General features: G+C 33.1%; 3 protein-coding genes across 3 annotated transcripts; 2 read left to right on the top strand and 1 right to left on the bottom strand.

The window, feature by feature from the left end:
- Positions 1-9,091: 9,091 nt before the first annotated feature.
- On the top strand, positions 9,092-10,370 carry LOC124910220 (RING-H2 finger protein ATL60-like). The gene has a single exon (XM_047450838.1). The coding sequence runs from the start codon at positions 9,328-9,330 to the stop codon at positions 10,078-10,080; it is 753 nt and encodes a 250-aa protein (XP_047306794.1). The 5' UTR covers positions 9,092-9,327; the 3' UTR covers positions 10,081-10,370.
- Positions 10,371-11,599: 1,229 nt separating this feature from the next.
- Positions 11,600-12,369, top strand: LOC124945535. The gene is made up of 2 exons (XM_047485990.1): positions 11,600-12,036; positions 12,116-12,369. Exons 1-2 carry the CDS (start codon positions 11,798-11,800, stop codon positions 12,129-12,131), a joined length of 255 nt encoding a protein of 84 aa, XP_047341946.1. The 5' UTR covers positions 11,600-11,797; the 3' UTR covers positions 12,132-12,369.
- Positions 12,296-19,177, bottom strand: LOC124945534 (pumilio homolog 23). Its single transcript, XM_047485989.1, has 11 exons — positions 19,102-19,177; positions 18,707-18,892; positions 18,260-18,623; positions 17,813-18,115; positions 17,512-17,679; positions 16,686-16,829; positions 16,410-16,529; positions 16,084-16,269; positions 14,840-14,988; positions 14,039-14,221; positions 12,296-12,806 (listed from the first exon to the last, which is right to left on the bottom strand). The coding sequence occupies exons 2-11, from the start codon at positions 18,847-18,849 to the stop codon at positions 12,449-12,451; spliced, it is 2,118 nt and encodes a 705-aa protein (XP_047341945.1). The 5' UTR covers positions 18,850-18,892; positions 19,102-19,177; the 3' UTR covers positions 12,296-12,448.
- Positions 19,178-23,118: the final 3,941 nt, after the last annotated feature.

Below are 23,118 nucleotides of genomic sequence, written 5' to 3'. Positions count from 1 at the left end.
ACCCCTAATTGAGAGGCCTAGGGACATGAACATATACTTGAAGTGACCGAGCTCGTCTGTCTGTATGTCGGTTATGGTACCAGGATTACACTTCTCCAACATGTAAAGGTATGATGGCAGTATTCCATAAGAATCCTCTACCGTTCCTCGCACCGCTATTAAAGCATTTTCCCTTGCCCTCCATGCCTTATTATAAGTCAAAAATATCCCATAAGTTGTCTGCATGTCTTCAATTATTTTCTTAGGCAAGTGGTTATGATGATGGTCCATGTACTTGCTCTTCACGCACTGCCCAATAACCCATGCTGGTGTTTGCATTTTTTTCTTGGGCCTCGACAAAGTTGAGCATGAGTGTTGATGCTCAAATGTCCGGATCTCAAACATCTCAGAAAACTTACCTTTCACAGCCCGCAAGCTCCACTTGCATGTCTCATCCAAACATTTGAGTTCCCAAAGATTTTTTCTTGACTTCTCCACTTTGAATTCAAAATGATTGGCCATCGCATATTTATATAGAGCAAGTTGAAGTTCTTTTTTATTTTCAAACAACGAACCGACTTCCAATACGGTTTCACTAGTTAATGCCATCGCAAATGTGGGGTCTGGCGGTGATGTGTCTGTCGGGTCTGTCGATGGTGTACCCATTGAAGATCGTCTTGCACTAGATGGTGTACCCATTGATGATCTTCTTGCACTTGTTGGTGTACCATTTGATGCCTTTCTTGCACTAGTTGGTGTCCCCAATGATGATCTTCTTGCACTTGGTTGTATAGGTATTGATGCTTTTTCACCACTATTAACATGCAAGTCCTGAGTAAGTGGGATGTGAGGCAAAGAGGTTTCTCCGGCTTCATTTTGACTTTCAACAAAGAATTCAAAGGGTACAACAGGTGAAACAAATTTCTGAGTAAGTTGTGGTGGTAGTATACTTTCTTGAGTTGGGTATGTAAGTAGTGGTATCTTTTCTTTAGTAAACGCTGACTTCTCCACTACAGATACACACAATGGTGACACTGTTCGACCCAAAATCAAGCGTGATAGATATGTGTTCAAATCCCCATCATTATCAATAAAAACAGGTTTTGGATTTCTGATATTCGGAATATCATACTTCACTTGGAGCACTAAATCGTATGCTGATAACTGGAGATTAAGTCTATCGTAGAGTATATCAAGTAATTCAGCATAACGAGTACTTTGGGGTAGATCAAATGTTTTGATTGAAGATGCATCAAAATACAGTATTCCATCAGCATCAAGTTTCCACTCTCCATTATAGAAAACGAAAACTTCAGCTGCAATATAAAAACATGATTTGATTTAGAGACGTATAATTAATACTTCGCGAATCGCTAGGAACTTAGCGAAACGGGAAGGCCTTCGCGAATCGTAAGGCACTTAGCGAAACGGGAAGGCCTTCGCGAATCGTAAGGCACTTAGCGAAACGAGAAGTCCTTCGCGAATCGCTAGGCACTTAGCGAAACGGGAAGTAAACCCTAATCAATCTCAGAAACCGAACATCAATAAAACATGCTTCAAATAGACGTACCTATTGGAACAGTGCTCGTGCACGTCGTCGAGCTCATAGTGGATTTCGAATGAACTTCGCCGCCGAGTTCGTCGTCGCCGCCGGAGTTTAGAGAGAAGGAGGAGAAGAGCGGGAAGAGAGAGAAGGAGAAGAAAAGAAATGAAAAAAAAGTACGGAGGTTATATTAAATAGTAAGGGCAATCTGGACATTTCACATATCGTCACTTCGCGAAACGCTAAGTGACTTAGCGTTTCGCGACGAGGGCAAAATCGTCCAAAAAAAATAAAATCACCACGAGCGCAATTAAATTATCAAAATTCCACCAGGTCAAATAACCCGGTTTGCAAGGTCATTTCGTCAAATTCCCCGTCTGGTCTGGACCTTTACGGATTGGACTTGTTTTGTTTGGGATTATCTCTTTCCCTTTCTACAAAATAAAAATAAAAAATAAAATAATAATTTATAATAATTGGTGCATTTACCTTAATTATTATTTTTAGTATTATTCTATTCCAAAAATATCTAAATAATACCAAATTAATAATGGTTTAAATTAAACTTGTTAATTAACTTTATATTATTCTCCAAATATATATATATATATGTGTTTTTTTTTTTTAAACAAAACGACATAGATATAATTATCAAATTTTCTTTTCCAATTTTTTTCACCGTTTATATTTCAGAGTTTTAATAAAATTTTGGGGAAAAAAATAAGTGTCTACACATCTTCTCGGCGATTGGATCTGTGACATCTTCTACCCGTTTTTTTGGAGATCTTATCGACGACTAAATCTGTGACATAAAATTTGGAGCTAGAGAAGTCGTGAGATTGAGGGAATGAACTGCTAGATTTGTTGAAATCTTCCGTGGCCATCTCAGCTCTATATCTAACGGGTGTGGTAAAGAGAAAGCGAAGAGATTGTGGTTTTGTTGAAGAATTGGTCATGAGCAAGGAAGGGAAACCCTCCTGCTTTTTTTGCTGAAAGAAACACTTAAATGAACAAAGGAAATGACCTTTCATCTTCTCGACGACTGATATGTTACATCTTCTACTCATTCTTCTCAAAAATCTTATCGGCAACTAGATCTGTAACATAGATATTGAAGCTAGAGAAGTCGTTGGATTGAAGGAAATGAACTGCTGGATCTACTGAAGACTTTTGTGGTCATCTCAGCTCCGTATCTATCAAATATGGTAAAAGAAGGCAGAAAAATTGTGGTTTTGCTTGAGAATCGGTCAAATGAGCAAGGAGGGAAATCCTTCGTCTTCTTCTAGTTTGCGAAAAGAATCGCTCAAATGAGCAAAGGAAATGACACTTCATCTTCCTTGTGATTGGATCTATGACATCTTCTACTCGTTCTTCTTAGAGATCTTCTCAGCGACTAGATCTATGACATAGAAATTGGAGTTAGAGAAATCGTGGGATTTAGGGAATGAATTGTTAGATGTACTGAAGTCTTTCGTGACTTTTTCAGCTCTGTATCTATCAGATGTGGTACAGAAAAGGTGGAAAGATTGTGGTTTTTGCTAAAGAATCAGTCAAATGAGCAAGAAAGGGAAATCCTGTCTTCTTCTAGTTTGCTAAATGAATCGCTCAAATGAGCAAAGGAAATGACCATTCATTTTCTCGAAAACTTGATACGTTACATCTTCAACCCATTCTTCTCGGGAATCTTCTCGTTGACTGGATCTGTGACATAGATATTGGAATTAGAGAAGTCGTGAGATTGAGGGAATAAACTACTAGATCTGCTGAAGTCATTTGTGGCCATCTCATCTCTGTATCTATCGTATGTGGTAGAGAAAAGGAGGGAAGATTGTAGTTTTTGATAAAAAAATCTGTCAAATGAGCAAGTAAGGGAAACTCACTGTCTTCTTTTAGTTTGCTGAAAGAATTGCTCAAATGAGCAAAGAAAATGACCCTTCATCTTCTTGGCGACTGGATCTTTGACATCTTTTACCCGTTTTCTTGAAGAGCTTCTCGACGATTAGATTTGTGACATAGAAATTAGAGCTAGAGAAGTCGTGGAATTGAGGGAATGAACTACTAGATCTACTAAAGTCTTTTGTGGCCATCTCAACTCCATATCAATTAGATGTGATAAAGAGAAGGCGAAAAGATTGTGTTTTTTTGTTGAAGAATCGGACAAAATAGCAAGGAAGGAAAACTCTCCGTCTTCTTTTTGTTTGCTGAAATTCTTTTTGTTTGCTGAAAGAATCGCTCAAATGAACAAAGGAAATGACCTTTCTTCTTATCGACGACTGAATTCGTGACATCTTCTACTTGTTCTTCCAAGATCTTCTCGTATACTGGATCTATGACATATAAATCAGAACTAGAGAAGTCGTGGGATTGAGGGAATGAACAGTTAGATCTGCTGAAGTATTTCGTGGCCATCTCAGCTCCGTATCTATCGGGTGTGGTAGAGAAAAGGAGGAAAGATTGTTGTTTTTGCTAAAGAATCGGTTAAATAAGTAAGGAAGGAAAACCCTCCGTCTTCTTCTGATTTGCTGAAAGAATTTCTCAAATAAGCAAAGAAATGACCCTTCATATTCTCAATGATTGGATCTATGACATCTTATACCCGTTCTTCTTAGAGATCTTCTCGACGACTAGATTTGTGACATAGGAATCGTAGCTAGAGAAGTCGTGGAATTAAGGGAATGAAATGCTAGATCTGCTAAAGTCTTCTGTGGCCATCTTAGCTAAGTATTCTATCGGATGTGGTAGATTGAAGGCAGAAAGATTGTGGATTTTGCTAAAGAATCGGTCAAATGAGAAAGGAAGGGAAAACCTTCGTTTTCTTCTAGTTTGCTAAAAGAAATGCTCAAATGAGCAAAGGAAATGACCCTTCATCTTCTCGGAGATTGGATTTGTGACATCTTCTACCCGTTCTTCTCGGAGATCTTCCCAGCAACTAAATCTATGACATAGAAATTGGAGGTAGAGAAGTCGTGGGATTGAGGGAATGAACTACTATATCGACTAAAGTCTTTAGTGGCCATCTCAGCTTAGTATATATCGGATGTGGTAGAGAGAATGTGGAAATATTGTGGTTTTTATTGAAAAATATGTCAAATGAGCAAGGAATGGAAACCCACCGTCTTCTTCTAGTGTGCTAAAAGAATCGCTAAAATGAGCAATAAAAATGACCCTTCATCTTCTCGGCGACTAGATCCGTGACATCTTCTACCATTTTTTCTATGAGATCTTCTCGTATACTAGATCTGTGACATAGAAATCGGAGTTAGAGAAGTCGTGGGAATTAGGGAATGAATTTCTAAATCTACTGATGTATTTCTTGTCCATCTTAGCTCTGTATCTATCGGGTGTGGTAGAGAGAAGGAAAGATTGTGTTTTTTGTTGAAGAATGGGTCAACTAAGCAAGAAAGAGAAACCCTTCGTCTTCTTCTCATCGACTAGATCTGTGACATCTTCTACCCGTTCTTCTCGGAGATCTTCTCGACGACTGGATCTTTGACATAAAAATCGGAGCTAGAAGTCATGGGATTGAGAGAATGAACTGCTAGATCTATTGATGTTTTATGTGGTCATCTCAACTCCATATATATCAAATGTGGTAGACAGTAAAATTGTGGTTCTATTGAAGAATGGGTCAAATGAGCAAGGAAGGGAAACCCTTCGCCTTATTCTATTTTGCTGAAATAATCGCTCAAATGAACAAAGGAAATGACCATTCATCTTCTCGTCGACTAGATCTGTGACATCTTCTACCTACTCTTCTCGGAGATCTTCTTGGCGACTAGATCTTTGACATAGAAATCAGAGCTAGAAGTCGTGGGATTGAGAGAATGAACTGCTAGATCTGATGATGTCTTATGTGGTCATCTCATCTCCATATATATTGGATGCGGTAGAGAGAATGCGGTAAAATTGTGGGTTTTATTGATGAATCGGTCAAATGAGCAAGGAAAGGAACCCTCCGTCTTCTTCTAGTTTGCTTGAATAATCGTTCAAATGAGCAAAGGAAATGACCCTTCATCTTCTCGACAACTAGATCTATTATATATTCTACATGTTCTTCTCGAAGATCTTCTTGGCGACTAGATCGGTGACATAGAAATCGGAGATAGAAAAGTCGTTGGATTGAGGGAATGAACTGTTAGATCTACTGAAGTCTTTTGTGGACATCTCAACTCAGTATCTATCGAACGTGGGAGAGAGAAGGCGAAAAGATTTTGATTTTTTCTTAAGAATTAGTCAAATGAGCAAGAAAGGGAAACCCTTCGTCTTCTTCTTGTTTGCTGAAAGAATCTCTCAAATGAGCAAAGGAAACGACCCTTCTTCTTACCGGCGACTAGATTCGTGACATCTTCTGTCTATTCTTCTCTAAGATTTTCTCGTATACTGAATCTATGACATAGAAATCAAAGCTAGAGAAGTCGTGGGATTGAGGGTATGAACTGCTAGATTTGTTGAAGTCTTTTGTGGCCATCTCGGCTCCGTATCTATCGGGTGTGGTAGAGAGAATGAGGAAAAATTGTGGGTTTTGTTGAAAAATCGGTCAAATAAGCAAAGAAGGGAAACCCACCATCTTCTTCTGGTTTGTTGAAAGAATCGCTCAAATGAGCAAAGGAAATGACCCTTCATTTTCTCGACGACTGGATCTATTACATCTTCTACCAATTCTTCTTGGAGATCTTCTCAACAACTGTATCTGTGATATAAATTGGAGCTAGAGAAGTCATGGGAATGATGGAATGAACTACTAGATCTACTGAAGTCTTTTATGGCTATTGCTGAAAATAGGTCAAATGAGGAAGGAAGGGAAACCATGTATCTTCTTCTGGTTTGAAAAAAAACGCTCAAATGAGAAAAGGAAATGACCCTTCATTTTCTTGGTGACTGGATCTGTGACATCTTATGCCCGTTCTTCTCGGAGATATTCTCGGCAACTAGTCGTGACATAGAAATCGGAGCTACAGAAGTCATGGTATTGAGGGAATGAACTGCTAGATCTGCAGAAATCTTTTGTGGCCATCTCAACTCTGTATCTATAGGATGTGGTAGAGAAAATGAGGGAAGATTGTAGTTTTTGCTGAAGTATCGATCAAATAAGCAAGGAAGGGAAACCCCCCGTCTTCTTCTGGTTTGCTTAATGAATCGCTCAAATGAGCAAAGGAAATGACCCTTCATCTTCTTGGTGACTAGATCTGTGACATCTTCTACCCGTTTTTCTTGGAGATCTTCTCGGCGACTGAATATGTGACATAGAAATCGGAGCTAGAGAAGTCGTAGGATTGAGGGAATGAATTGATAGATCTGTTGAAGTCTTTTGTGGTCATTTCAGCTCCATATCTATCAGATTCGGTAGAGAGAAGGCGGGAAGATCGTGGTTTTGCTGAAGAATCGGTCAAATTAGTAAAGAAGGGAAACCATGCGTCTTCTTTTGGTTTGTTGAATGAATCGCTCAAATGAGCAAAGGAAATGAACTTTCATCTTCTCGACGACTAAATTCGTGACATCTTCTACCCGTTCTTCTCAAAGATCTTCTCGGTGACTAAATCTGTGATATATAAATCGGAGCTAGAGAAGTCATGAGATTAAGGAAATGAACTGATAGATCTGCTAAAGTCTTCCGTGGACATCTCAGAGAAGGTAGGAAGATTGTGGTTTTTGCTAAAGAATCGGTCAAATGAGCAAAGAATGGAAACCCTCCGTCTTCTTCTGGTTTGCTGAAAATATCGCTCAAATAAGCAAAGGAAATTACCTTTCATCTTCTCGGCGACTAAATCTATGACATCTTCTACTCGTTCTTCTCGGAGATCTTCTCGGCGAATGGATCTGGGACATAAAAATCGGAGCTAGATTTACTGAAGTTTTCCGTGTCCATCTCAGCTCCGTATCTATCGGATGTGGTAGAGAAAGGCAAAAAATTGTGATTTTTGCTGAAGAAACACTCAAATGAGTAAGGAAGGGAAACTCTTCGTCTTCTTATAGTTTGATGAAAAAATCGCTCAAATGAGCAAAGGAAATGACCATCTATCTTCTTTTTATTTTAGGGTTTGTTTAATTGTAATTGAACTCTTTTTTCTTGTTTTCCATAAATGGGATTTTGTCCTTTGTTCCACTCCGGTATGGACCTAAATTCACAAAATAAAAAAAAATTAATAATAATAAATATCTTTTATATTATTCCTTAATTAATTTTATTATTGGCCAGAATTATAAATTAAGGCTTCTTATCGAGTTAAATTGCAATTTCAAACCTCCTATTTAAAACCTTATAGATTGGGGTTTCTCATTGTCAATTTGTACAAAATAGGGTCTCTCAATAACAGACATAGATGTACGTTAAAAATAAATTATGTGACATTTATATTTATAAAAAAATAAACAAAAGTGGCGTACACGTGGCCATTTAAATTTTCTTTTAATAATTGTTATTATAATAAAATATTATTTATTAAAATAAAACAAAAAATCAATGAATCTTCTCTTACACAACAAGCACGATCTCTCTCCCTCTTTTCCATCTACTCCATTCTTTCTCAGCAGTAAGTCGTCCGTTGTCGCCTACCGCCCGCCTCAACCGTCAATTATTCGTTTCTCCCATCTGCAAAGGTAAACCTCTATCTCTTTCTTCCTTTGTTCAATCTTTTAACCGCAAAAGATCACATTAACAAACTCATGTTTAAACCCTAAATTGTTATTTTCCAGATTTATAATGTCTTCTTCCTAAGGTCCCTTTCAAAGTTGTATGTCGAGTGTTTATTGTTATTTTGGCTTACAATGTCCGATTCGGATAACCCTAAGAGAAACTTCCAACCTTTGAAGAAGATTTGTATGATATCCAAATTACAAGGTAATTTTTTTCGTTTTTTAGTTATTCCTTTTTCATTTCAATAATTGTTACATTTTTGTAGTGTAGAAGGGAGGTTGTCACTTCTTTGATTTTGTGGAACCTTAATTAAATGGAACGAATCTTCAACTTTTTAAGGAATTGAAAGATTTATCAAACTCAAAATTAACATAATGAGTTAAATTTTTAAATACTATGACAATCTTGTTTAGATAAATATATTGTATAATCAAATATTTAAATTTATAAAGACCAATTTGCCCCTACATTTAATAAATAAACATGAATCTTAGTAGATTAAAATGTTTAATAGATGATTAATACTAGTGCCTATATCATTTAAGAATATTTGACTAGCTTAATTGAATAATCCCAAACTTGAATCTTCTTTGACCAAATGTTAAATATCCAAAAACAAATCGTGACACAATTAGTTATAAAATATTATATTTAAAGTTTACCATATTAAATTCATTATTTTGTTGTGACAGTTTTTTTTATTTATTAAAATATTTAAACACAATATCCCAAAACTATTTATACAACATACCACTAAAGACGTTATCTTTTCAATAATTTTATATCTAATTATTGTAATCTTAAAATGTTATATTATTTTAAATTAGATTATTCAAATTCTAATATGTTTGACAATAGACTTTGATTTGTAATTTACTAGGAAACATCTTCTTCAACAACTCTCTCTCTCTCTCCAGGCGGCCATAGTTGCGTCTATTTCCATTAGAAAACTTCAAAGGAGGAGGAGGAGGAAGAAGAACACATTTGAACTCTTCATTCTCAGTCAATTCTCACGTCAACGATCAAAAACCGCCATTCCAGAAGGAGACTTTAACGTCACTATCACTCCATTGATCATCTTTCTAATCTCCTTTCTTCATCTATATAACCTAAAAGCTTAAGAATTCTCTCAAATCAAAAACCCATTCTTCAAGATTCCTCATTTATTACAATGGGAAATCCCGGCGCCGGCGGTAATGATCGGAATCTAAACGATTCATCGCAGATGGCTTTATTGGGTAAAATCATGATGTTTGGAATATTGGGTCTCTTTTTTATAATCATCATCTTCCTTTTCCTACACCTATACAACAAAATCTTCTGGCTCCGACGAAGTGATCATTCCAGCGCCGTCACCATCCGCCGTCGCCGCCGTGCACCCACGGATTTCAACCCAACCCAACATATCAACGCCAACCGCATCGGTCTTGATCAAACCACACTCAAAACCATTCCTATCATTGACTACAACCCAAAAGATTTCAAAGAAGGAATAGAATGTGTAGTCTGTTTATCCGACCTCGCAGCCGGCGATAAAATCAGGTTGCTTAAAACTTGCAAACATGGATTCCATGTAGAATGTATAGACATGTGGTTACAATCTCATTCCACATGCCCTGTTTGTAGAAACCCATTATCTACAATTTCAAAAACCAATAATGAATTACCTGTTCTTGAATCTGATCAAGAATCTCCGGAGATTCAAGAATTGCCCACGAATGTTTTGTTTTGGGGAGATGAGACTGAAGTAAGGAATTCAACAACGGTGACTATCGATGTGGCGAGTTCGAGTGGGGAAACTGGAGAGACGACGAAGCCGTCTGTGATAATGTCACGGTTGAGATCTTTGAAGAGACTTCTTAGTGGAGAGAAGGTTCATTGTAGTAGTAGCAGTTCTAATGTGGTTGGAGATGAACATGTTTAGATGATTTTTTTGTTTGGTTTATGATGTTTGATTGATTTGGTATTAGGTTTGATTCATTTGTTAGATAGGGTTTGAAATTTGATTCTGTAATATATATATATAATCATAGACAAGACAAAGCAGAAGGGGGTGGAAGGAAGGAGATACATACTTCCCATCTTCTTGCAGATTGTTTGTAAGAAATATTCATTCATTAGTTTGATTTTGGATTGAAGTTCAAATTCAATGAACAATTCAAAAGCAAGATTTCATTTGTCTTAAGAAATTATCTTATTGAACCATTTTGTGTTGCAATATTTATGTTTTAACTGAATTGTATTTCAAATAAACTTTTTATAAAAACTAAAAAATGTTAAATCAAGCTCTTTAATTGGCTCAAAAGAGTAGGAAAATAAGTAAAAAAAAAATTGAGATAGAATGGTGGAAAGTAAGACTTGGCCCAAGAGCCAAGAGAAAGAATTGTCATGGTGGGTGTCACAAAACCCTAAAATTGTTTCTTTAATTTTCAATAAAAAGAAAAAAGACCAGCTCTAATTCGAATATTATATATTGGCCATAAATTTTATAAAAAGTATGAATTTTAGTCTATATAAGCTCCAAATAACAAGATTTTGGTTATTTAAATAATTTTCAAATAACCAACATATTTTCTTATATACTTTCATTTAAATATCCTCTATATCTATTTTAAAAATATTTTGTTTTCATTATATAATCTAACTTTTCATAATTTAAATCCAAAAAAGGCCTTTACAAAAAAAATTATCAATAATTTTTCATCCAAACCCACACATCAATACCCAAAAATGTAAAAATGAGTCTTTATTTTTATAACTAAAAATTGTTAATAAACTTTTTTTTGGAAACACATGAATGGAAGTGGGTTTGAAGGATAAAATATTATTAATTTAAATAACTAATATATGTAAATCGATATTAAAATGAGATATTTGAAAAACCCAGATCCAATTCCAATCCAAAGGCATATTTTGTCAATACAAATTTATTATTTATAATAAAAATAAATTATTAAAAATTCAAACACTCATATTATATGTAAAGATTTAGTGTCACAATAGAACTAATAACTTATTAGTCAAAAAGCAAGTTTTACCAATTTCTCAATGGGAATGGAATCAAGATAGAACTCACTTTTCAAACAATCTAAAAGATCCCAACTAATCATATAGAGATATGGAAATACCTTAGAAAAAATACATATCAATCTTCAGTCTTTTAAGGTGTACCCTTTTTAATGCCAACTCACCATTTGTCCTTCATTGGATCCAACATGTTTGTAGCTGACAATAACACAGAAAAAACAAAGGAATAAGCACATCAACCACATTGATTGTAAAGGCCATTTTGGTCAAATTAATATAAAATATATGTGGATTAGAACAAACCCCTCATCATCATCTCTCTTTTCTTTCTAAACAACACTATTATAATACTACTACTATTACTTCCCACTTCCCAGTCCCCAAATTTTCAGATTCATCAGAATTAACAACATTAAGAAAACATATTCATCACGTGACAAATCACATGACTCACTCTGCAACTGTACCAACTAAAATCACCCAACTCATACTTGTAACATGCTTAGCAGTCAAACCTCACTTTTGAATCTCCATATTTATATAAAATCACCGTTTACATGCCAACAATTGCATAGCAAGTGAAGAGAGAAGAGAATAACACACTTACAGTTACCATGAAGTGCAGTTTCCGACCATCAGCAACTGCTGCTGCTGTTGTTCTAGCAATTATTCTGATCATACATTTTCATCCTCATCATGCCAAAGCATCGAGACAACTCCAATCTAAAGAAGCAAATTCAAAATTTGCATCTTCACCTGTGGATATTCAGGCAGGAAAGGAGAATCCATTCAAGAACATTGAATCCAGCTTCAGGAGAATACCACCCAGCCGATCAAACCCTACTCAGAACAAGTAAGATTCAACAAATTCAAATGGTTTAGCCGGTAGAGAACCCATCAAGCATATCTTGAGATTTCACTTCTTCTTCCAGGTACAAGCCACCGTGAGAGAGATACCTGCAAGCAGACGAGAAGAAAGAACACCTAGAAACAGATTGCACTTTTTTTTGCCTATGTAGTAATAGAGAGTAGCAGTTTTGTTTAGGATAAATCAAAAAAACTCTTTTTTCCCATTTCGCAAAATGCCCTACCTGCGGTTGTTTCTGTTATCGTAAATACAAAAACATTGTTTGAATTTTACCATCTAAAGCTTAAGTAAGAAAGAGTATCGCATAGTTTAAACAAACAAAATAAAAATAGAAACAAAAACACAACAATGACTGTCTTGGGAATTCTTGTTGCAGCAGCAGTAGTTTAAAGAGGCTTCAATGATTCTTCTTCTTTTTCTTCTTATTTTGGCTTTTGGATGAGTCGTCATCAACAACTTTTTTATTCACTTTCTTATCATGCTGTTCTTCTCTTTCATGTTCACGCTTATGGCCAGACAACTTTGGCTTACTTTTACCACCCTTATCAGAATGTGGTGTAAGAATAGCAAGACTAGAATAGACTTCATTCCTCAACTGCTTCATCTTTTCTGCCTGTGGTGTACGACCAGACTCCAAAACAAAGCTATTGTTTTTAGGCTTACTTTCCTTTGAGCCAAATGTATCATAGAACTCTTTAAAAGTTGATTCCTTTGTAACTTGCATTGATTTCCATTGATCAGGTCTCCTCGCATACCTAACAAATAGTTGTGAAGTTTAAAAGCTACATCAAGTGATTTAATCTGGAATGAATGGATTCACAGAGGCTTAATCTCTGAATCACTTCCTAAAAGGTATGTTTTGGGTTCACTTATCATAGCAAAAACAAACAAAACAAAACTACATGCATATAATTTATTGATCCCGCAACAAAGATCTGAGAGATTAGACAGTTGAAGATTTCTTTCAAGGGAAATAACGGCCCCATTTGCTGTATGTGGGTTCGTTTCAGAATACATAAACACAAATAAATTTCCCCATGTCTTTGACTAAATTTAGTTTCCTAAAATTTTGTAGAAAACAGATCAGGATACAGATATTATAAGTTTCTCCAAATCGAGCTACCATTAGAGATTTAAAAATTCCAAGAAATTTTTCTTCCAAAAATTCAATTAACAAATTTGGAAAAAATATGAAAATATGAAGAAAAATAATTATGCCCTTTACTTGTTTTGCATTTTGTATCAAATTTCTATCAGACAAATATTCTTAGCAATATGTTTGTATTTAGATTACAACTTTTTGGATGATCATAAAATCAAAAACCAGTATAACCATATATTCATGCCAATGGGATATCATATCCTCCTACAGACGATCAAACATGAAACCAACCCAAAAATATTGGTATTCGGCAGCATGATGGAATGTGTTTATTATTGAAATATGATTATGATGATGCACCATTTGTCTTCTTCAGTTCTTTTGTTTGAAGACTATGGGTGTGTTTGATAGAACTGAAAATTAGGTGTTGAATGTTGAATAATAAGTGCTGAATTAGTTAAGTATTTGGAAAATAAAAGTTGAATAAAATTAAGTTGATTTGATAAAATATGTAACTAATATAGAAAAAGGTCAATTACGACTATTTTACAGTTTAGTGACGTAATGTGATTAATTTTTAGGGTTTAAAGTTTGTCTCTAGACCCTCTAACTATATTACCAGTTAAATCATCCAAAACTTACTGAATTAAGCCGGACTTTTTAACTTAACCTTTATCTAAATAAGTAAGTAATTTAAAAGAACAATTATTCAAATAAGCACTTAATCATTTAGATCAATAATCACCGCCTAAGATTACATATAGGGAAGTTACTAGGAGAAACATGTGAATATTAAACAGGCACAAGATGCATTGGTAAAAACATGCAGACACAAAGTAAGCAAGATGAACATCTAAAGAGAATGCCTTTCAAGAAATAACTTACCCATCAACATCAAGTTTCTTCAGCATAACAGTGCCATGATTAGACTTGGAAAGATCAGACTGTATTACTAACAACTCCGACACAATCGTCTCTCTCAATGCCATATTACTTGTACTAAAGCACTTCTCCACAGTAAATGCACCTGACCTATTCAATGCAAGCTCCGCAAAATGCCCTTTCAGCCTTAAATACAATCAAACAAGACTAATTAATTACATACACTTAGATGAGGAAACAATTGAACGTTTTATGTAATTGCTAAAGAAACTTGAAATAATCATTCTCAAAATGAAAAATCCATGGAAACTTGAAACGTTTTTGGATGTCGTCACCTATATATTGATGACGACATCCATAAGAAATTCAAATGAATGGGAACTCATAGCTAGTTGTTCACTGTAGAAGCTGCTTTGTAATACATATTTTTTTGTGATCGTGGTTCTGAAAAATATACATTTGTCATGTTTACAAATCACAATTATCTTGAAAATAATTGGATTATGATGCGGGAAAAAAAAACTTTACAACATGAGGCAAAATTTTACACCATTATTTGGATCGTAATGTAGAAAATAATTTGTATACCAAATTAAGTAACAAAAATCACATTATAATTTGGATCATGATTCAAGATATAGAAAATCACTTTCAGCCATATCTTTGGCTGATTTTTCTATGGGATCACTTGGATTGTGGCAAATTATCAATTGCCAAATAGGCTCAATACATATGACAATTCAAAAGGAAAAAGATTGAAAAACATCAAGAAGAGAAGGGAAAGGAAAAGGCAGCAAAACATACTTCACAACCAATTTGCGCTTATGTTTTCCAGAAGCATCAGAGTTCAGAAAGGCTTCAAGAACCCTTTGCCCAGCTATGTCTTTTGATGCTTCTAGAATATGGTTCATTTCCAAAGATGTAATGCTTGTGATGAAAGGCTGAATAAAATCCTGAATTGCAAGAAGTTAACCATTACTAAATTAAGCAAATACAAGAGAATAGACATGACTATAATAGAATAGAAGCATATTTATGAGGGCTTGCACAACTATTTGGATAATGGAAGAAGTGTTTGTCCACACAACTTCCATAGAAGGAATGATTTAGTTCCACACCATAAACTATCTTCAAAATAATCAACAAAAAGTTCTCATAATTACTTTAAAATAATGGACTCAGGCAAACTTCTCAAATGCACAAGGTTTTATCAAACACATTGGGCTCTTTTGTAATCAATTTGTTTCATGTTGATCGTGAACATAAAAAGATTTGCATTTGTTATTATGCTCAAAATACAACAATTTAGAAAAAATTATCTGCTCAAAAATCAATAATTAATCTCTATACAAAATTATCAAAATATTACTCAATAATTTGAATCATGATTTAGAAGAAAAAAAATTGTATACCAGTGAAACAAAAAAAATCACACTACTATAATCTGGATCATGATCTCAAAAATAGTCTTGTACCAAACTGAAAGAAAAAAAAAATCACTTCCAAGTTTTTTGGAAAATGCACCATGTAAGGAAGAACCACCAGCTACCTTGCTCTTGGGAAGCAAACACTACCAATGTGGTCGTCATTGTGATTTAAATTGTGACAAAATAGCAGTTTACAAAAAGGCATTAGACCCATTTGCAAAACACTTTCATTTTTGTAAGTCAAAGACAATCAACTACTTATCTTGAAAAGACGTAGGAAACACTGGCCCAAAACTGACAAAGGATACATTTTTTGGTAACAAGATGTTTATTGTAAATGATAGATAAAAATGGGTGAACTAGGATGTCTGTTTTCCATGGTCAAGGTACTCTAGAAAAGAATTTGGGAAAACAGCTCTTCAGTTGGATGCTAATCACAAAAAGATATAATGTCAGAATTCCTGCCTGACAGCACACAATGGAGAAGAGAAGAGAATAAAATAAAATATAAGCAATCCATATAAAGAACCTAACCGAGAATAACCACCACAAGTTAAGAACAAAAGAAGTACTATGAAAATAACCAAGCAGTGAAGATACTCTAGAAAATAACAAACGTACAGTTGGGAATCTGAAAATCAGTTGTAAAATCAACGAGCCCATGAGATTCATCGTAGTGCCAGTTGGCCAATCCCAGCTAGATGGATCATTGCAGGAGAAGTATCTATCAAGAAATAATAGTCGAGCGATAATACAGTTAGGGGACTCATTGGTTGAGCACACAGAAGAAGCGATGGCCTGACAACACTGTCATAAATGTAAACAAAAACCGTCAGCATGAAGCTTGAATAAACTATAAAATAATTTTATATGATCGTAAATTTGTAATTATATCTAAATAGGGAGAAACAAGTTTCAAACAACACACTCAGGTTTAAGTTACCAACCTTATTTTCATGGCTATGAAGCCTTTGACTTGCTGCAATAATGGAAGCGACAACTCCAGGTTTTCCCATACCAAGGAGAACATCAAATTTTGAACCAAGTTCTTCCCATATCAACTCCATCTGATTGATAAAGTGAAATACAAAGGCAAACAGTAAGTGAACATATGTTGTGCCTCAGATTTAAAATTGATTCTACAAAGCTAAATATAACATATCGGAAATATAAACAACTAACTGATAGAAGGTTAAAGAAAAGTAGAGGCTGCTTTCACTTACATGATTTTCGGATTTTGCATGAGAAATCAAAGACTGGATAATATAGTTTCCAGACTGATCAGATGATAATTCAAACATTGAGTGTCTAAATACTTTCATCAATAGCTCATTGAATATTGTGTCTGGAGCCACTTCCAAGATGACCTGCAAATAGTTTCCATAAGAACAAATACAAACAACAATTTATTTATCATTCAAAATCATCAACTAAAAAACCCTCTATTTCTTAAAAGATATATATATTTTCATTATATATCTATAACCCTAATGTCTTTTTACTCAAATAATCCCCAAATAACATGATTTCAATAACCTACATCGAACAAAGTTATTTGAAAATAATCACTTGGTTGTTTAAATAACCCTACATCAAACTAGGCCCAAGATATCAAAGAAAGATTCTGCTGGGATTGTAGTCACGGGACAGACAGACGCAATGCTTAAAGATATAAACTCTTACACTCTGATCCAATATAAAGGCTGGATGAATAGTATACTTTTAGAGGAATTGAAAGTTTTCAAACTCCAATGGTAGCATAACTCCAAGAATCACGAACAGAAAGAATCATAGGGTGAGTGTTGTAAAGTTGGAGTGGCCAAGCCTCTCAACAAAGGCTGAAATATAACAGCAACATAATGCCAAATCCACTTAAATTTTTTCTAAACAAAGGTTCTTGCCCTAAGCAAACTAATTAATTCGTAACAAAAGGAGTGATGAGGCAGATCTATATGCCAAAGGCTACAATATCCAAGTGTACAATCATCCAAAAAAGTCCACAAGCTATCAGCACAAAAAGGATAAAGATAGGGTATCAGTGTGTCTAACCTCCATTAAACGGCTAAAGGCAGTGTCCTTCCCTAAAGCCAAAAGTTTTTTAGCCGAAGAAGCTTTGATTGAGAACTCGTTAGGAGCAGTTTCCTCATCATGACCTAAAAGAATTGGAATTATCTGCAACAACTCCTCTTTACTATCAGATAGTAATTTCAAAGCAGTCTGCCACATGGTAGATGAACTCCATAAGATACAGCACAGAGGATATCAATAATGCAGATAAACACATCAAATCATGAAAAAATTTATAAACTGAAAAAAAAAAAATCAAATACAAAGAAGCTTGGAAACATGCCTGCAGAACTAGACTGCTGTATTGATCAGCTAGCAGCGTCTTGATGTCTTTTTTGCCGTGTTTTAACATATCTAAGATAAATGATTTAAACAGATCGGGAAACCCATGCTGCAACGGTACTGAAACAATTCTGTTAGGTTTAGCTGGCTTAAGATTCAACCTTTCAGCAAGAACAGATGAAGATTTTGCGTTTCGGAGCCTTAAAGATTCAAAAGGTGCCCCTTTACAAAGGCAAAGCAAACTTCGAAGTACATGAGATGCGTAGCAGTTGCACATCACATTTACAGGATCCATTACAAGTTCCTGACAGACAAATACAACAAATCATCAATTTTCATTCATATCATAAATGTAATCACACAAACAGGTAGCTTTGGATAAGTAAAACTATTGAAGCTGATTAGAGCACTGGTTGGGAAGAACAAAAAACTAGGCACCCGAAAATACCTGACATAACATAGCTAAAGTCTTCTCTAAAAGTGGTCGGTTCTCTTCTTCTTCAAGGTGTCTCGCTAATGACTTGAATGCCTCCTCAGCTACATGAGATCCTGATTTATCCATTGAAATGAGGGGGAAGTCCTTCGCACAGCTTTGTAGAAATCCACAAATTTGATTAAGATCACTATTTTCCATCAAACTTTGCAAAGTATGACTTAAGATATAATCCGTCGCAAGTTCTACTTCCTTCCCACGACTTTCATCCAAAGCATTACCACATATGACTGATCTTTCCTCCAATTCCATATTAGGATTCGCAATAACATTAGCAATCTCTGAGAAGTATTTAGATGTCTCAGGATCTACCGGCTTCCTGTCCAAATCATTCCCAGTTATTCATATGTTACAGTGTGAGAGATATTAAATTAAGTACAATTAATAGAGACAGTTTTAAACCTGACAAAAGATGATTGTGAACCGAAATCAGTTTGATAATTTGAAGCTCCCCCATTGAAACCAGCATCGCGATTTCTATTGGGTTTTCCGCCATTTCCACCTCTCCTCCCCTTCTTGCCATTAGAATAACCTTCTCTACCCATGATATTACCTTCAATTGCTCTACTAAAATCCAACTCTAAATACCTAACGTTACAAGGGTCAAAAGAAATTTCATAGAATCAACATTCCTAAGTAAATAAACAACAACAACAACAACAACAACAAAACAGACGAGAAAATTCAATAGGTTTTGAAATTGTAGCAAGTGAATACGGAATATGCATGGAAGATTATGAGCTTTCTGAGTAAAGATATGATTTTTAATATCGCATATGAAGTTAAAGCGTACTTACTTGAAACTCTTGGCGGATACTTCTGAAGCAGAGGGCAATGTCGGCGGGGAAGAAAGAGAATGAGAGAAAAAGAGGAGCTAATTGAAGACGATGAAGTTTATGGGTCGGGGCTCCATATAATGTGGATGATGGGCCTTGAAAATAAGTATATAGTTAAAGCCCATAAATAATGGGTCTAAATTCTCTACAGATTATTTTGGGCCTTGATTAATTTAAAATATTTTTTTTTTTGGATAACAAATAGTAAAATAAATAATATTACCAAATGGTTAATTTCTCAAATAGTAAAAACAAAACACATACAACAAAGTTAGTCAAACAAAAGTTGATGCCACATTTAATGCAAATAACAAATTTTGAGTGATTATTTTTTCAATGAAGCAATATATACATTGATATTAACATTTTTCAAATAATCATTACAAAATATTGAAGACAATGAATCAGACAAAAAGTATAGAATCCATTCCTCAACAATTATGAGGACTTGAATCTTAATGTAAAACAAAATATGAAAGCCTTGAATTTAATATAAAAAAAAAAAAAACAATTACAATACTACAATTGTATTACTATTTTATTATAAGTTTTAAGAAATTTGAATATATAAATATTTATTAACTATTTTAATTTTTTTAATTTAAATCTATCCATTTTATTAACCCAAAATACTGAGACAGTTTCCAAAAGTCAAATTACTTCCACAAAATATCTCAAGGGTGGAATTTATTATTCAACTTGAGTTTGAAAATTTTCGTATGAAATATCCTAACTAAAGATATTACGACCTAATTTATATATATATATGATGCTTAATTTTTAAAGTGTCCGGATTGCCGAATCGAGAGCTGTGGTTAATTTGGATATATGTGCGAGTAAATGGATACTTGGGTCGGATTGTGGGTTGACCCGCCCATAAAAATTTTACGGTAATATTTTTTTCACGGTTTTTTATATTATTACTCGTGCAAATACACAGGATACATGCTAGTTGTCATAAGAATATTAATCTTTATTTTTTCTAAAAACGGGAACAATCCATCTATATCCTTTTCATTTTCAATGAGTAATTTAACAAGTTTACTATCGAAATTCCTTTCCCCATTAGACTATGTCAACACCATGAACTAGACTCTTTCTTTTTACTAATTTGAAAAACTTTATGTTTAGAAATTCCGTTAAGAATTTAACCAAAAAAGATTAATGCTCACAAATTAAATGTAAAGACAAAAATTGAAACCCCATACTTCCATGATTTTTGGATTTTGGAAATTTTATCCATTTATACCAATTAATCTTTTTTACTTTTTTTATTTGTATTAGTTGTCCCCAACCAAAATCTAGCAAAAGTATTTGTTATGAATAGCTTAAGAAGACTTTTAATTAAAACTTCTTCATCCATTTGATTAAGTAAAGATGATTTTCAGTTTTGTGCCTTACCTTTAAATTATTTATCAAGTCATGATTCAACAATATTATCGGAAAATGACGCTTTAAAAATATCCGAAATTTGAATTATTTTTCGAATATACGTGTTTACTAAACACCAACAGTGATTTATTTAGATTAATCGATTGTCTAGTAACATAATAAAAATGATGAATAATATTTTTTTGAATGTATTGCAATTTGTTGATGTAGTTCTTAATAAACTATAAAAAAAAAAAAAAAAAGCAATTCAACTAAAAAAAAGTACATTTTATATAGTAGGACCTCTTGTGATAAAGATAATCTAGATAAATTTCATTTTAACCCATCTTTAAGAAGATAGAGAAGATTTAACAATTTTGTCCCATGTCCCACTTTAAGTGGTAATCTAGATAAAACTTTTTTTTCTTCTCTTTTTAGGTTTGAAATAAAAAAAAAGTCTTAATATTTATCTCCTTTAAGATTTTATAAAAACAAGTTGCAAACAAAGATTTGTATAGAACTGATTTTTTTTTGGCATTTGTAATTGTAATAATTTGTTCTTTAACATTAATATAATAAATAAGTAACATTTTCTTATCATAATTTAATTAAATTTGAGTCATATAATCACAATAAAAATATATTCGAAAAATAGTTGCTCAATTATTTCTAAATAACCTTGTTGGAAAAAAGTTATTAAAGCCATTCCAAAACGAAAGAAATAGGAAAACGATTATTTAACAATTATTTAAGTAAAAGAGGTGATGTATAAACATGTATATAAAAAAAATACTTTTCAAAAGAAATAAATGGTATTTTTGCTTTTTAACTATATGATTGATGAAGGGTCTATGAATTCATGTAAACTAAAGGTTAATGAATATAAATAATTTATAAAATAATGATTAGACATAATCAAAGTAAGTGAGGTTTTAAAAATGTGTTTATTTAAATTTTTAACCGGCTAAGGCACCATTTTTGTGAATAAATGACTTTTATGTCTCATTTTTTGAATTTCATCATTATACTTTAGGTCACTTTAGGTCTACTTTATAATTCTTTAATGTAACACAAAGTAAGAGGAAAAGGGTTAAAGAAGTATTCTTTGTCCTCTAAAAATAGAAAGAGAAAAATTAGAGCAATAACAAAAGATAAAAGTAGATGATTCCCTAGTGGGGGTAAAAAGGGGAAGAAAATGTAATAATTGTCCTAAATAGCTAAAAAGAAATCTAATTCATTATAAAAATTTGAGGATAAAGTTGGACTTAGAAGGGTAATATTATTGTCATATAAGAAATAACTAACTAAATAAATAAATAAATGTTAGATCTATAAAATTAAAATTGTTTATTAATTTTAAACCAAGATGAATTACTATTTTTTAATAGTTTTTTTTACCTGAAAAAGTATCAAAATTTAAACAACGGTAACTTGATTAGAAAAGAGATCTTGATTTCTTCAATATAAAATAAAATATAGTATAATATAATTGGTCGAATTTCAACCAAAACCAATCCACATATCCCGATAAACTTGTTTTTTTGTTGAAATATTAAAAACTGTTATAATTACTTTTCATTTATTGTTGTCGATAATAAAACGTTGCCAAATTATTTTTTCATTTTAAGAAAATTAACAGATCTCCGTTACAATTTAGAATGTTTTTATTTAAAATTTAACTTGAGATATTTAATTTTCTATGTAAAACTCTCCATACTTGAAACTATTATATTTTTTTTTATCAATGTCTATTATCATTTTATTAAATTATATTTTAACAAATGAAGAACAAATATGTTTTAAATTAAATATATGTTAATATTAAATTTAAATAACCAAAATAAAATCAGCTTATAAATATTATTCTATATAAAATATCAACAATTAGTGGTCCATTGCATAACAAAAAGACCAAAAGACTATGCCCACTTGTTACTTCAATAAATAATCAACAAAAATAGAATAAAACAACTATATATTCCCTGTGTCCTAGTAATAATATATTATCCTCTTCTTCTTTTTTATAAAAAAAAAAAAACTCAGGCTGAAAACAGGACCATTAAATATAAAACCTTCATCTTAGAAAAAATAAAAATAAAATAAAATCAATTGTAAACAAATGTATTCCAATGAATTATGTATTTACGGAAATAAATTAATAATGAAACACGAATATAATAAGGGAATATAATTGCGATTGATATTCTATTTGAAAATTCAAACATATACTATTCAAAGTTTATAAATAGCCTATCTAGATCGAATGTGACTTATTTTGATCTAATTGAAAAAGTTGTTCAAAAATGTATAACCCTAATAGAAGGAGGACCACCAAAACCACATCAAGACACAAAACAAGTACCGTTCAATATTAATAGTTATTCAAGCCATCCACGCAAATATATAAATTATATAATTTGAAAACACAAATAATTGGAGTTAATTGTTTGAAGTGAAACATATTATTGAATTTCTTAATATATATATATATATATATATATATATATATATATATATATATATATATATATATATATATATATATATATGAAAAATGATTAGGTGAGAAAATGACTTGGCATAATCTTATTCGTTGAAAAAATCAAA

Source organism: Impatiens glandulifera, chromosome 7 (assembly GCF_907164915.1).
Source record: "Impatiens glandulifera chromosome 7, dImpGla2.1, whole genome shotgun sequence".
In the NCBI taxonomy this organism is placed as follows: Eukaryota; Viridiplantae; Streptophyta; class Magnoliopsida; order Ericales; family Balsaminaceae; genus Impatiens; species Impatiens glandulifera.
This window is presented reverse-complemented; position numbering and strand designations above follow the sequence as displayed.

Bases quoted from the DNA above. Each gene is read 5' to 3' on its own strand.
- LOC124945535 (XM_047485990.1), top strand. From the start codon at position 11,798: ATGAAGTGCAGTTTCCGACCATCAGCAACTGCTGCTGCTGTTGTTCTA.
- LOC124910220 (XM_047450838.1), top strand. From the start codon at position 9,328: ATGGGAAATCCCGGCGCCGGCGGTAATGATCGGAATCTAAACGATTCA.
- LOC124945534 (XM_047485989.1), bottom strand. From the start codon at position 18,849: ATGGGTAGAGAAGGTTATTCTAATGGCAAGAAGGGGAGGAGAGGTGGA. The intron at 17,680-17,812 runs GCATGTTTCCAA...ACCATGTGGCAG, and splicing joins ACAGCAGTCTAGTTCTGCAG to ACTGCTTTGAAATTACTATC. The intron at 16,830-17,511 runs GTTAGACACACT...AACTATTTGCAG, and splicing joins CCTTTAGCCGTTTAATGGAG to GTCATCTTGGAAGTGGCTCC.